At 51.1% G+C, this 14,961-nt stretch overlaps 3 protein-coding genes across 4 annotated transcripts in view; 2 read left to right on the top strand and 1 right to left on the bottom strand.

The window, feature by feature from the left end:
- Gipr (gastric inhibitory polypeptide receptor) overlaps positions 1-4,485 on the top strand; it is a 9,649-nt gene extending 5,164 nt beyond the window's left edge. The window contains exons 8-14 of the mRNA XM_021168412.2: positions 655-814; positions 1,019-1,079; positions 1,380-1,449; positions 1,576-1,664; positions 1,757-1,895; positions 3,736-3,777; positions 3,855-4,485. Coding sequence (XP_021024071.1) covers positions 655-814; positions 1,019-1,079; positions 1,380-1,449; positions 1,576-1,664; positions 1,757-1,895; positions 3,736-3,777; positions 3,855-4,055 — 762 coding nt within the window. The 3' untranslated portion in view covers positions 4,056-4,485. The remainder of the gene's footprint in view (positions 1-654; positions 815-1,018; positions 1,080-1,379; positions 1,450-1,575; positions 1,665-1,756; positions 1,896-3,735; positions 3,778-3,854) is intronic.
- Positions 4,486-8,741: 4,256 nt separating this feature from the next.
- On the bottom strand, positions 8,742-11,685 carry Snrpd2 (small nuclear ribonucleoprotein D2 polypeptide). Its single transcript, XM_021168075.2, has 3 exons — positions 11,586-11,685; positions 10,066-10,245; positions 8,742-9,001 (listed from the first exon to the last, which is right to left on the bottom strand). Coding segments are annotated over exons 1-3 (357 nt in total). The 5' UTR covers positions 11,588-11,685; the 3' UTR covers positions 8,742-8,826.
- Positions 11,686-12,174: 489 nt separating this feature from the next.
- The window catches only part of Qpctl (glutaminyl-peptide cyclotransferase like), a 9,236-nt gene continuing 6,449 nt past the window's right edge, over positions 12,175-14,961 (top strand). For both annotated transcript variants that reach the window (XM_021167251.2, XM_021167252.2), the window contains exons 1-3: positions 12,175-12,494; positions 12,950-13,093; positions 14,319-14,600. In XM_021167251.2, coding sequence (XP_021022910.1) covers positions 12,285-12,494; positions 12,950-13,093; positions 14,319-14,600 — 636 coding nt within the window. In that variant the 5' untranslated portion in view covers positions 12,175-12,284. The remainder of the gene's footprint in view (positions 12,495-12,949; positions 13,094-14,318; positions 14,601-14,961) is intronic.

Raw genomic sequence — 14,961 nt, 5'->3', positions numbered from 1 at the left:
TTTCTGAGTTCGAGGCCAGCCTGGTCTACAAAGTGAGTGCCAGGACAGCCAGGGCTACACAGAGAAACCCTGTCTCGAAAAACCAAAAAATAAATAAATAAATAAATAAATAAATGAGCTAGCGTGGCAAAGGCTACGTCGTGGGATTCTAAGGGTACCTCACTGTGGTAACAGAATAGAAAATGCCAAGAAAATGCCAAATATTGATACCAATAGGGTGTCAATGTGAAAGAGTCCTCAAGTGAAAGTGGGTAAGTTGAGATAAGATAAGCCATTTACTGTAAACCCAGAGTAAAACAGTTGAGGGTAAGAGATGGAGATGAGCCCTGTTTGGCCAGGAAGTCCCTTAGTCCCAGTTAGGTTGGTAAGCTGAGCACAATTGATATATTAAAACCGGCTTGGGCTGCAGAACAAGTTCAAGGACAGCCTGTACAATTTATTGAGACCCTGACTCAAAGAGAAGAGAAATGGAATGTAACTCAGTGGTAGAGCCCCTGCCTAGACTCCCCAGTGAGGGGCTGGGGGCGTGGCTCAGTGGTAGAGCACCTGCCTAACAAGCAGGAAGTCCTGGGTTCAAGACTTACTACCACATACACAAAGGAATACATACAAATAATAAAACAAAGAGATTACCCTTGTCTGATGGCTTCATAGGCCCTAGCTGCCTGCCGCACGGCCCAGATCATGACCCAATATTGTGTGGGAGCCAATTACACCTGGCTGCTGGTGGAGGGTGTGTATCTACACCATCTGCTGGTGATCGTGGGACGCTCAGAAAAGGGCCACTTCCGCTGCTACCTGCTTCTTGGCTGGGGTGAGCCCTGACTCTGTGACTTCCAACCCCCCACCCCTCCGCCCAGCCCAGCGCATCTTGGCTCCCCCCACTACCCAGCCGATCCGCCTTTCCTCCCCTCCCACTCCCTTGCTGAAGAATTCCGCGGGTCTTGGGCCTGGAAGGGGCTCGTGTGCACACTGACAGCTGCGGCGGGGTGGGGGGCGGGGATCGGGGTCTGCACAGGGGCCCCCGCGCTTTTCGTCATCCCCTGGGTGATCGTCAGGTACCTGCGCGAGAACACACAGTGAGTGGCAGGGTCTGGGGGGCGGGGCCGGGCTGGGGGCGGAGCTACATGGCACAGGAGGCGGGGAAGGGTGGAAAAGAGGTGGTGCGCAGAGGGTGGGCGGGGTATAAAGGAATTATGGGCTGGGAAAGGTGGAGTAGGAGGAGACTTTCTGAAAAGCAGGATGGGATGGGTCTTAAATGAATGTAGGTGGGCTTTAAAGAGGGTGGGCAGGCCCTGGTGAGAGAACGTGCCTGATTAGGGGGTAACTGGAGGTTTGCCGGGGCATTTCGCGTCTCAGTTCTACTTTGCCTCCTCTAGGTGCTGGGAGCGCAACGAAGTCAAAGCCATTTGGTGGATCATTCGCACTCCCATCCTGATAACCATCTTGGTAGGGCCAGTCTCGCCTCCTCCAGGCTGTGCTCAGGGATTTCTCATTCTGGGGAAGAGGAGCGCCAACCCCCTGTCCCACCCCAGAAACTGAATGGCTTCTGGCTCAGTCTCTCTCTCCTCACAGATCAATTTCTTCATCTTCATCCGCATCCTTGGCATCCTTGTTTCAAAGCTGAGGACACGGCAGATGCGCTTCCCCGACTACCGACTAAGGTGAGGGCAGGCTGAGGACCCAATATGGGAAGCAGATGGAGCCGGAATCAGGGGCGAGGACATGCGGGCCACTGACATCCGTCTCTTTCCAGGCTGGCTCGCTCCACGCTGACACTGGTGCCCCTGCTGGGTGTCCACGAGGTGGTGTTTGCGCCTGTGACGGAGGAACAGGTTGAAGGCTCCCTGCGCTTCGCCAAACTGGCCTTTGAAATCTTCCTAAGTTCCTTCCAGGTGCTCATACTGGGTGCAGGGGCTCCGCCCTCCTACCTTAGACCTTTCTCTCCATTAGTATACAGCGATATCGTCATTCCCCAGAGTAGCCACTATTGACTGGAGTGTGCCCAGGGATTTCATTCATTCGTTCATCGTGCATGCACAAGGAAAATACCTAACTGAGGCTATCCTGAGCTGTGGGGGTGGGGGTGGGGGTGGAGTGGTGGGGATGGTTGTAGAGGACCACACAGTCTTTCCTAGCATTGCCTCCGGACGAGGAGGAAGGGCTGTGGGGTGGACTGAGCTAGGGCTTAGTTTCTGGTTTCCTTTACCCACAAGGTACAGATTTTTTCTTTTAAATATTTATTTATTTATTTTATGTATATGAGTGCACTGTAGCTATCTTCACACACACCAGGAGAGGATCCCATTACAGATGGTTGTGAGCCACTATATGGTTGCTGGGAATTGAACTCAGGACCTCTGGAAGAGCAGTCAGTGCTCTTAACCGCTGAGCCATCTCTCCAGCCCAAGGTGCAGAATTGAAGGACGTAGGAAGTTCCAAAACGTGAGGCCAACACTAATGTGCTTGCCTTCCCTAGTCCCTACCCTGCTGGACCCAACTGAGCCTCAGTCTTCTCCCTAAAGTGGGGATAGCACCAGCCTCCCCGGCGAGACTGTGGATTCGTTAAAGGAAGCAAGAACAGATGGAGCACATATGTACCTAGCAACAGCCAGGAGCCAAATGGTCAGCCCCCTATCCTGTGAGAGACGGAGGGAACACTCTATGTAAACAGCCAGTCACACAACTAGGGCAGTGTCCCAGAATGAAGATCCCCGAGGCAAGAGGGTAGCTAGTGTGCTGGGGGGCGGTGAGGGCGCCTGCAACTACAGAGCAAGTGGGGCGAGGGAGAGGCCAGAGCTGAACAACAGGGGCAGAAAAGCGAGAGAGGGGCCAGGACTCCATGTGCAACTTCAATTTTGTCTTTTTCCTCTTCTGGAAAGGGAGATGTGTGATCTGAATTCGATATTAATGGGATTGTAGAAAATCCTAGGAATATCTTAATAATAGCCCATGTTCATAGTTGACTTCATGAATCAAATTAAGCCAGGTATTGGGGCTCATACCTGTAATCTGTCTCTAGTTCGCTAAGCATGTGCTCCAATGCTGAGAAGACCTCAAGCTCCATAATTAATTAATAATTATTATTTTAAAAGATTTATTTATTTAATATAAGTACACCGTCATTGTCTTCAGATACACCAGCAGAGGGCATCAGATCCCATTACAGATGATTGTGAGCCACCACGTGGTTGCTAAGAATTGAACTCAAGACCTCTGGAAGAGCAGCCAGTGCTCTTAACCCCTGAGGTACCTCTCCAGCCCTAATTATTATTTTTGAGGTTGAGTCTCACCATGCAGTTCTGATTGGACATAGAAGTCTGTGTGGACAAGGATATACTCCAACTCATGGAGAACTGTCTCCCTCTGCCACCAGAGTGCTGGAATTTAAGGCATGCGCCACCACACACGGCTAAGTACTACGTCGTTTTACACATTAATACTGCACTTCTTCCAACCACCGCCTTCATTTTTCCAGACGAGGAAAGGGAGGCACAGAGTGGTTAGACTGCTTGCCTCAAATGTGGAAAGCAGGGAATAGCTTTCTACACTCAGGACATTCAACTTCCAACACTTGTTCTCGGCCTTTGGGGGTTCGGGGAGCATTACAGAGAGCTGGTAGCCAGTGAGCAGGTGCCCTCAGTACCTAGGACTAGGCCGGTAACAGCCACAGTACTTTGAGGCTGGAAACAATGAGTCCACAGCAGCGATCTGATCTCGCTCCTCCTCTGATAGGGTTTCCTGGTGAGCGTGCTCTACTGCTTCATCAACAAAGAGGTAGGAGAGGCTAGCCCGCCCGTGCCCCCTGGCGGCCACCCTGGGAACAGCATCACCCTGAGCGCCCGGCGTTGCAGGTGCAGTCGGAAATCCGCCAGGGTTGGCGCCACCGCCGCCTGCGTCTCAGCCTTCAAGAGCAGCGTCCACGTCCGCACCAGGAACTCGCCCCCCGGGCTGTGCCTTTGAGCTCTGCGTGCCGAGAAGCTGCCATTGGCAACGCCTTGCCCTCTGGGATGCTGCATCTGCCTGGGGATGAGGTCTCGGAAAGTTACTGCTAGGTAAAGGGACCCCCGTGTCTGTACAGTTAGCATGTATTCAGAGCCTACTGTGTACCAGCCCCAAGTGGAGGAATGCTGGGGAAATGGAGGCGAAGGAACCGGAAAACAAGGTCCCCACGTGTATATATTTCTGGAGGAATCGTTTATGAAAAGAATTGAGGTGTCTAGGACAATCAACTGGAAGGCCATTTGCATAGACATGATGGGTCATGGGTCATGTTTGAAAGAAATGGAGGCCTCTTGAAGGGTTGGAGGACAAGATTGCTGGCAGATGGAACAGCATTCAAAAAGGTCCTGGGAACAGGAAGAATGGAGAAAGGCTTCCGTGGCTCCACTGGAAAAAGCGAGGGCCTCCAGATGGGAAGAAGTGGGCAGGGGGTGCAGAAACTGGAATTTCATCCCAGGCTCACTGAAGATTTGATTATTTTTATTTTATGTGTACGATTGTTTTGTCTGTGTGTACGGATGTACGCCGCAGGCATGCAGCCCCTGCATGTGCCTGAAGGGCAGGAGATCCCGGGGACTGGATGGTTGTCAGCCCCCATGTAGTTAACAGCGCTCCATCTCTCCAGGCCCCGCCCCCCAGATTCTTAGCAGCAGTGTCTCCTGGGCCGTTTTCCATGGCTCTCTGTTCGTTATTAGGGGCAGTGAGTTGGAAGCCCAGTGAGAGGAATGTAGGCGGCTGGACCAGAATGGAGGCCACAGAGAGGTGCGAAGTTTTTGTTGAGGGGTCCCAGGATCAAAGGAGACTGCCATGACCAAAGGAGAGCGGTTCAAAGGCTCTGGGGTGGGAGGCTCTTTGCCTGTGTTCAGCTGTGGGAGAAGCTGAGCAGCTGGGCACAGAGCTATATGAGTGAGGGCTGGCAGCCAAGCAAGAGGGCCTGGCGTCAGTGAGGTAGCCAGATCCTTCCGCCTCCCAGACACATCCACCCCTACCCCACATCCATCCGCACCACACCCCTCCTTTATTAGTACTGGCTGCTGGATTTTTTCCCCCAAGGTTCCCAGAAAGATGTGTTTCATAGCTGACTCACACTCCACGATTTAAGGCTTTGGCTTCTGGTGGAGTGAAGACTGTAGTAAATCAAGCTTCTTTACCGGGCGGGAGGAGGCCAGGCTAGAAAGGGAGATGACTAGGGTGTGTGTGAGGTCGTCTGCTGTAGATGAGCGAGGCTCAACTGGAGCAATGTGTTGGCACAAAAACCCCACGAACACCACACTGCTACTGTACCCTGCCCTGAGCTAATCTCTAATGAAAACTAAGACATATGTACAAAGTCCTGCGTGTGAGCATGCCGTTTGGAAGGCAACACAGAAATATCAGACCCAGGCAAGGGGTGGCGCTGTAACCCCAGCATCTGGGAGGTTTAGCTGAAGGTCATTCACCCTGAAAGAACGCAGGTTGGCTATCTGAACCATGGAGATCGTCTCAAACAGCAAAAGCAGCGGGAACCAGCCTAGTTCAATTCTTAACTGGGCTACTGTATTAGCTGGCACTCAACTCTGTCTGAGGCCCTCCACTTGGCTTTATCTCTGGAAAGGATTATCTGAAAGCAAGCAAAGGCAGAGGCTGAACTGTTGCATGTTCAAAACCAGCCTTACTTACTTGCCTAGTCTCAAACCAGTTAGAGCTACCCTTTCCCCAATCCCATCATCCACGAAGCTGAGGCAGAAGTGTTGCTCCAATCTGAGGCCAGCCTAGGCTATGACAAGACCCTGTCAAAACAGAAAGGGCCAGGGGAGATGGCTCAGTGGGCAAAGTGATGCCACGACAGTCTTGGGACCAGAGCTCTGGCCCACAGTGCCCACATACGGGGAAGAGTGAGGAAGATTTCCCATGTGACCCCAGATCTCCATACATACAAATGTGTGCACATGTACCCATTCACATGTGAACACATATACACATATGCACACACACACACTACCCCTGTCACATGCAATTAAGAAAAAAAAAAAAGCTAGAAAAAAAGCACCATTTGGACAGCCAGGTGTCCAGGACTGTAACCCTGACATTCAGAGAGGCAAGGAAGTTTCCAAGTCTGGTGAGGAGTGTTCAGGGTGACGGGGCAGGAACTGCAGCTTTGAGCCTGTGACCTGAAGACTCAATCCAGTCCTGCTCCTGGGTGAAATAAGTGGGCTTCGGGGCAGCTCACTGGACTGACATTGCCCACCAGCTTGGCTGCAAAGCTTACAATTTTACTTTTATTATTTATTTGGGCTTTTTGAGACAGGGTGTCTCAGTGTAGTCCTGGCTATTGAGAATACATAGCTATAAAGGCCCAGCAGCCACACTGGCACTGTCGCCCACTTCCCTGGCAAGAGACCAACTCCCTTTCTTTTCCTTCCCAGAATGCAGAGGGAGGGTTGCAGCTTTTGTGAGCAGGGAGGCTCGGATCCTAGATTCTCAGTGCAAACTGACAAAGCTCAGTGGGGAGCAGAGGTGCCTCCCTGCCTGGCCCTGCTTCTCCTTAGCACTAGAGAGCCTTGAGGAGCAGGGGAGGGCAGGTTCACTGGCTTAGCATCGTGGGTGACCATTAAGTGGGAGGAGATGGAGGGGGCGCCCAGCCCCCGCTGTACTTTTCCAAATGTATTTTCAACAGTCTTTTCTTTTTGAGATGATCTCACTATGCCTGGCTCACCAGGAATTTACCATTTGATCCAGGCTAGCCTTGAACTTGCAGCCAATTCTGCCTCAGCCTCTTAAAGCTGTAGGGATCATGGGTACACTCATGTTTGCTTTCATTTTACTTGTTTTTTTTTCAAGACAGGGTTTCTCTGTATAGCCCTGACTGTTCTGGAACTCACTTTTAAGACCAGGCTGGCTTCGAACTCAGAAATCCGCCTGCCTCTGCCTCCCAAGTGCTGGGATTTTACTTGTTTTTGAGGCGGGGTTTCTCTGTGTGGCCTGGCTGTACTGGAACTTGCTCTGTAGATCAGACTGGCCTCACAAAGATTTCCCTGCCTCTGCTTCCTGAGAGCTTGGATCAAATGCATGCACTACTATGCCTGGCATATAGATCTAATTCTAGTTTATTGGTTTTTTGAGACCAGGTTCCTCTGTGTAGCCCTGGAATTCTCTGTAGACCAGGCTATCCTGGAACTCAGAAATCTGCCTATCTGCCTCCCTCTGCCTCCCAAGTGCTAGGATGAAAGGCATATGCCAGCACTGTCTGGCCTGTTTTTGTATCTAATTTTAATCTATGTGTATTTGTGGGCAGGTGCTCAAGGAAGGTAGAATGTTGGATCCCTCAGGTTCTGTTACAGGTGGTTTGGAGTTGCCAGATATGGGTGCTAGGCATTAAACTTGGTAGCCACTGAGCCATTTCACCAGCCCTGGCTGCCTATCTGGATGTAGCTTCATTATCTCTTACATGGGTGACTTTGGGACATGTCAATGCTTTTCCTGAATCTCCGTGATTTCAGCGGAATGAGCTGGAGAGCTGTGGTGGCATAGGCCTCTTATCCTAGTTGCTTGGAAGATATGGCTGGGGGATTACAAGCTCAAGGCCAGCCTGGGCAACTTCCTGTCGTAATGGAAGAACTGGGGAGATGGTTCAGTGGTTAGGAGCATTTGCGATATAAGCATGAGACCCTCAATTACAATCTGTAGCATGGGGTGGAGACAGAATTGCTGGAGTTTGCTGGGTATCAGCCTAGTTCTGTTCAATGAGACTCTGTCTCAAGGGAATCAAGGGCAGTGTCAGAGGACACCTAATATTGTACTTGGGCATATATATATAAGTGAATGGAGGGCTGGGGATTTAGCTCATGGGGGAGAGCTTGCTAAGCATATGAGACCCTAGGTCCAATTCTCAGGACCACAAAAGAACAAAAGAGAGCTCTAAAGTACACAACAAAGCTGTTCTTTCTGGCAGCAGCTCAGGGAACACATGCACTGCAGTTTTCTCGGCTGCAGGCTTCGAAGTTCTGTACAGGGACACACAGGGTAACATTAGCTGTGACTTCCACAGTTCAGGAGGACAGCTAGGCTGAATGGTGGTAGTTCATACCTTTAATCCCAGCACTCACGAGGCAGAAGCAGGGGGAATCTCTGAGTTTGAGGACAGCCTGGTCTATAAAATGAGCTCCAAGCCTGCCAGGACTATAGAAAGAAATCCTGTCTTGAAAAGAAAGAAGAAAGAGGACAGCTAAGCCGGAGACGGCTTAACGGTTAAGAGCTCTCGTTGCTCTTGTAGAGGACCCAGGTTTTGTTCCCAGCACCCACATGGCTGCTCACCACCACATGTAACTACCTCTAGGGGCATCCAACCCTCCTTTTCTGGCTCCTATGGGTACCAAGAACAGACACATCCAGGCAAAACACCCATACATGTTTTATATATATTTAAAGAGGGCAGAGACTCCTGACCTCCAGCCCATGATCGCCTAAATTTTGTGTTTGGAATTACCTGGGAGGGCACAGAGATACCAGATGGACAGAGCTGTGGGTAGGACAGAAGGCCCTGGGTCCTTCCACAAACCTCTTAAATAGGCCTCCCTTTCCCACTTGCACATTGTCAGAGAATCCCTCTGTCCACAATACACAAAAGTCCAATTAAGGTCCTTTCTGTCTAAACTGTCTCCTTTGCAGACAGGGCTGCTATATATCGCAGCACCCACAGGCCCTGTCCTAGCGCTCAGCCCAACACACTCTAAGACCCAAGAGCAGAGAAGACCACTGGAAAACATAAAAAACAAAAAGCACAGGGTTTTATTTCTCGCCCTTTGGGCAGGGTTCTGCAGGCCTTCGCAGGGCAGGGAGCAGGCTCTACTTGCCAGCGATGAGCGGGTTCCGCAGCACCACGATGACCGAGTCCCCACGCAGGAACATCTTGGAGATATAGCGGTCCTTGTTGACAGGCTTGGACTTCTTCTTGCCCTTGCCGCTCTTGGGGACCTCAGTCCACATCTCCTTCACATTTTCCAGCACCATGTTGCAGTGCCTGATGGGGTAGGGGTGGGGGAAAAACACTGGAGTAAGGGAGGGCATTCCGAGTGCCCACCTTTGCCTGGCACTGTGTGAACTCTCCAGCAGCAGGCATAAGGAAAGCTCAGGCTCCACAGTGGGGATGGGCAGGCTGCAAAGTGTGATATCACTTTGTAGTGTCCCTTCTTAACTGTTCCTTCTGTGCCTCAGTTTCCCCTTCATGAAATGGAGACAGTCTATTTCATAGGGCTGGTGTGAAGATTGGATGAATGAAGCACTTAGGACCCCAGCAGAGTAAAGCCTACCAAAATGGCCCTGGCTCTGGCATTAACTCTAACTGAGAGAAGCACTTGCTCCCTCCAAACCAGAGGGTCTTAGAGCGCTGGGGTTAGACACGGCTCCCAACATGTGCACTCCAGTGCTGCACAGTCCTGTCCTCATGGGGCCAGGTGGCCATGTGTTCACACTTGGATCAGTTCATTCCACAAATGCTTGCTTGAGGACAGTGAATAAGAGCAAAGTACAGTGCCAGATGTGTATGACTAAGTCACAAGGCAAGTCCCATGCTAACTAAAACAATAAAGCAGGACGGCATGCTTCATGCAATCCTGTAATCCCAGCGCTTGGGAGATGGGAGCAGGAGGATTAGAAGTGTAAGGTTAGCCTCTGCCACATCTGTAGCCAGTTCAAGCTACATATAAAGACCCTGCCTCAAAACAAACTACAAAGCAATACAAGATATTTGACACTGATGTCTGGTCTACAGATGAACAAATTAAATATCGCAATTCCAGTCCAATTTCCTGCCAGGGGATTCTGATAACTACTAGACATGTCCATAGCACATAGACTCACAAGATAAGTATATAAAAAGCCTAAGCATCGCCACTTTCTACATTTTTGAGCTAGGTCTTGCCATGTGACACTGGTTGACCTCCAACTGATGGTGATTCCCCCTGAGTGCTGAAAAGTGCTAAAGGTGCTTTGTCACCATGTGTGCCCACCTTATTATCCTTCTGGAATGACCTTTCCTTCAGGCCCCTCAGACCCAGACCCAGCCCTCCCCAAGACAGCACTCACCTGTCAAAGGCCTTCACCCGGCCCAGCAGCTTCTTGTTGTTGCGACAGTTAATGAGCACTTGTGTGTTGTTCTTGACTGACTGCGTGAGCACTGAGAGGGGACCTGTGTTGAATTCCTCCTCCTCCCGCTTCTGCAGCTCCTCTGGGGTCATCTCACTCTTGGGTTTATTGAGGAGACTCCTGGATAGAGAACCCAGGGGTGAGATGGGTTCAAGTTGGAAATATAAGTGATCAAAGCCACACTGTCCAGTGTCTCCCCAGTCTGGCCCCCAAACACCCTTTCTGGTGCAGTCTTTTCTGGAGGCAGGAGAGACATTTCCAATTTAGCCTGCTCTAGCTCATCTACCTAACCTCTTCCACCCACCGCTGACCTTGAATTCTCAATTCTCCTGACTCCACTGCCTAAGGTCCGAGATGACAGAGGCTCACCATCATGCCTGGAAGTTAATTCTTCTTTCAAACCTTACTCTATCCTCATATCTTATCATCTGCCACCATGATACATCCAAACTTGGCCCTTTCTATCCACAACCTAAACTTCAATCATCCCTCTCCATGGACCTCCGCCCCACCCCACAATATCTTACTGTAGAAGCCTGGCTGCCTCAGAACTCAGACTTGTCTCTGCCTCCTGGGTACTGGGAGTACAGGCAATGTGCCACTATGTCTAGTTTGTGTGTAGCTAAGGACCAAACCCAGTACCCACAGTAGGTAAGTACTCTGTCTACTGAGCTAAATCTGCATCCCAAGTACTGGGCTTTCAATGTGTCCTACTGTGCTACCTACTGGCATTATATCTTTCCTGCTCAATTCTCCATCCACACCTGATTATCTAAGGCATACTGTATGTACCTATTTATTACTCTATGGCTTTCCTACTCCACTCTTTTTACAAGCACCAGGGAGATTCCCCCCACCCCCTTGGAGGCAAGGACCTTTTATTTACCATGTGTCTTAACTTACAAGCAGTCTACATAATATATGCTCAATGAATAAACAAGCCAAACCACTGTAGTACCCTGCCTGTCTGACAGTCTCTAGTTAGGTTCTCTAATTTATCCTGGTTACGTCCCATACTTTTCACTATTTCTAACAGTTCTTCCTTCCCCGCCAAGCTCTTTATCCATAAGACCACTTCCATTTAAAATTACTATTACTTTTGGAAGCGGTCTCGCTATGAAGCTGGCCAAGGCCAACTAGAGAACCTCCTGCCTCAGCCTCTCGAGGCCTGGGATTCCAGGCATGTGCCATCAGACTCAGCTTTCCCTTTATGGTTCCTTTCCACAAGACTCAGGTCCTCGGAGAGTCTTACGCCCGTTATGGAATAAAGCTGTCCCCTCTCCGGAACTCAAGATCCGAGCGAGGCCACACGCCCGTTCTCAAATACCCCAGAAGGAAAAACATTACTTTTGCCCGAGGAACTCTACCCTCAGCTATAAAAGCACCCCATTTCGACCGTTATTCAGCTAAACTGTCCACCTCCATCTCTACGGCCCCGCCGAAGCCCAGCCCGGCCTCACATGGTGTAGGTTTCGCTCGCAGATCACTCCCGCCTCCAAGCGCGTTGCTCCAGCTTTTGGCGTACAGGGCGAGAAGGGCGGGACTTCCGTCTCCTGCGGCTCACTTCCGTCGGCGCCTGCGCAACCAAACGCCAGCGGGTGTGGGCGTGGCCTGTTACCATAGCGACCCCTCAGGCTGCGCTCTCCTGTAGAAAATGCCTATAAGGAGGATTTGAAGCTTCTGAGGATCACAATAGGGTGTCTGCTCATGAGGAAAATAAAACAGGGTCTGACTAGAATTATTTTCCCGTCTAACCGTTCAGTTGGAAGATGGAAAACACAACCCCATTTCCAAATACCCTCGGACACTTTTCTTGAGGGCATGGCTTCGGGTAAACCAATCGGCTCCTTGTATGCCGCCCCTTTTTTCCTTGAAGGACAGTTTCTTGATCGACTTCCGTGAGGGGCGTGGCCCCGCGCCGTGGAAGGTTTCGCACATTCGGACGCAGCTCATTGACTGGTCCTCTTCCGTGGAGGCGGGCTTTAAGGTTTCCGCCCTCCCTTTTGGGTGGAGCGGTGCTTAGTACAGCCAATCGCAATCGTCTGGGGGGGAGGACGCAGTTACTCTGCTTCTTTATTGGGTTTTGTAACCTCAGCGTGGCGGATCTTGGCCTAAAACTCAAACCACCATACCGGGATTGGTTTCAGAGCAAAGCTGCCATGAGTCCCGGGAGCCGCGGGCGGCCCCGGCAGCGGCTCGAGGATCGCGGCCTCATGAAACCACCCTCACTTTCCAAGCGCCGTCTTCTGCCGCGAGTGCAGTTCCTGCCCCTGCTGCTGCTGGCGCTGGCTATGGGCTTGGCTTTCTATATCGTCTGGAACAGCTGGCACCCTGGGGTTGAGGAGATGTCACGGAGCCGGGATCTGCGGGTGAGCCCTGGCTGGTGCCCAGCCAGCGTCATTTCCCTCTTTCCCTTCGTATTGAGTCTCAGGTTAGCGTGGTCTTATCATTTGGCCTTTGCCGCCTGTGCCATTTATCCATGACTTGAGCGCGTGCCCCTACCCAACAAAATAAGGCTTCAGACTTGTTTTGTGATAGACCCCTCTGAAGATGACGAGTCCGCATAGCAACACTGGTAGAACTGAGTTCTATGCCCAAGCCATCTATTTAGAAATTTCCATCACCCGATTGCAATTTCCTCGTTAGGACTGCGGTAGGCTGGACCAGATTTGCTTTGAAGTTTTCTCCCAGTCTAGGAAATCTTTGATGCTGGAGATTGCATTACCAGGAATAGCCAGGACTCCTAGTAGGCGACGGCGCCCAGGATAAGGTGGGAATGGGGTTGTTTTCATTTTTCTTTTCCCCATCCCATTTCCCAACCAAGGTCCCGCTGATCGGAAGCCTTTCAGAAGCCAAGCTGCGGCTGGTGGTAGGGCAGCTGGATCCTCAGCGTCTCTGGGGAACTTTCCTGCGTCCCTTATTGATTGTGCGACCCCCGGGTAGTTCTGGCAATCTCCAAGTGAGGAAGGTAAAGGGTTTTATTTTCAACCCCCAACTTCCTTTCCCCAGTTTGTCAGGAAATGGAACTCAGGCTCCGAAGATCCCAAAACAGCCAGGAGGCAGATGGGATCTGATGGGGGTCGGGGGCAGAGATGGGGAGTAGGTGGGTAAGGGGAGTGGTGATGGTGGTGGTGGCAGCGACGGGTGAACCTGACTAGATTCTCTTGGTGGTACACAAATCCCACACTATACGACCCCCCACTAAATATTACCCTATATTAGTCAGAAGCAGTGTACTCTCTGGTGAGGTCGGAACTAATATAATCTCCACTATACAGATGAGGAAACTGAAGTTTTTACATTTTGTCCAAATCCCACAGCTAATTAGAATTAAAATCCAAGAAGGTTGGCTTCGGAATTAGTGGTGTGGTGCCATTCAGATACTGTGTTTAGGATCCACCTTAGTTGGACTAACTTCTTAACCTCTTTGGGACTCAGTTTCCTCATCTTCAAAATGGGGACAGTCACTGATATCGCTGATTTCATAGGGATCCTAAAACAGCCTTGGCACGTAGTGAGAACGTTTTAAGAGGAAGTCAGAGCATGTCGCCACATGCTTAGAACCATGCAATGTGAGGATGGGGGTATGGCTCAATGGTAGAAAGTTTGCCGAGTATTCACCAGTGGGGAACTGTGGCTGTGGCTGCATAAGCATCGTGCAGGAAACCCTGGGGCCGACCCTCAGCACCATGGAGAGAGACAGGAAGAGGGAAAGAGTGGATGTGAGTTAGTTGAAAGCTGGCCTACATGATTTTGGAAAAATCAACATGAGGGGAGAGAGGGAGAGAGAAGCGGGAGAAGAGAGAGGGAGAGGGGGAGGAAAAGAGAAGGTGGGGAGAGAAACTCACTCCCCACACCTGAGTGTGGTGGTGGTCTGGGTCTATAATCCTATCATTCTGGAAGCAGAAGCATTATCTGGAGTTCCAGCCTAGACTACACAGCAAGTTGGAGGCTAGCCTGGACTACACAGTGAGATTCTATCTCAAAATAAGCCATGGCAAGTTGTGTTGCTACTGAGAAGTATGGTGGTTCTACATCTGGCACCCAGCAGAAGTCAATGTCGAGGGAAAAACCTAAACCAAAGTGGGACTTTCTAGTCACCCAAACTGCTTTGCATGGCTCCAGTCACAAGGCCCTTCTCCCCACCTCCTCCCCAGTCCCTGTCCACCCTCCTACCTCTCTCTTGCCACTAGTTCCTGGAGGCTACGTTGCAGTCCCTGTCGGCAGGCTGGCACATTGAACTGGACCCATTCACGGCCTCAACCCCCTTGGGGCCACTGGACTTCGGGAACGTGGTGGCCACACTTGACCCAGGAGCTGCCCGTCACCTCACCCTCGCCTGCCATTATGACTCTAAGTTCTTCCCTCCGGGGTTGCCCCCCTTTGTGGGGGCCACAGATTCAGCTGTGCCCTGTGCCCTGCTTCTGGAGTTGGTCCAGGCCCTTGATGTTATGCTGAGCAGAATTAAGCAGCAGGTGAGGAGAAGGGGCGGGTGGTCTGTCTCTGGCCCACATCCTCGTTTCTGTCTGCTATGCTTTCCCTTTTTGATAGAGGGTTTCACTAGTATGTAGCCCAAGCTAGCCTTGAACTCAGTCATTCTGCACCACCCTTCCAAGCCATGACACGGCAGGTCTGGGCCACTAGACCCACTGCCATCCTTGCTTTCTTCAAGTCCCAGCTGTGTCTCAGGTGGGCCGTACTAACATCAAACTCAAGAATGCTTTTGAGCCGGGCGTGGTAGCGCACGCCTTTAATCCCAGCACTCGGGAGGCAGAGGCAGGCGGATTTCTGAGTTCGAGGCCAGCCTGGTCTACAAAGTGAGTGCCAGGACAGCCA

This window comes from Mus caroli, chromosome 7, assembly GCF_900094665.2.
Source record: "Mus caroli chromosome 7, CAROLI_EIJ_v1.1, whole genome shotgun sequence".
Taxonomy (NCBI): domain Eukaryota; kingdom Metazoa; phylum Chordata; class Mammalia; order Rodentia; family Muridae; genus Mus; species Mus caroli.
The sequence above is the reverse complement of the archived record's forward strand: the minus strand, read 5'-3'. Positions and strand labels throughout refer to the sequence as shown.

Bases quoted from the DNA above. Each gene is read 5' to 3' on its own strand.
- Snrpd2 (XM_021168075.2), bottom strand. The intron at 9,002-10,065 runs GTGAGTGCTGTC...CTACCCCATCAG, and splicing joins CGGGTGAAGGCCTTTGACAG to GCACTGCAACATGGTGCTGG.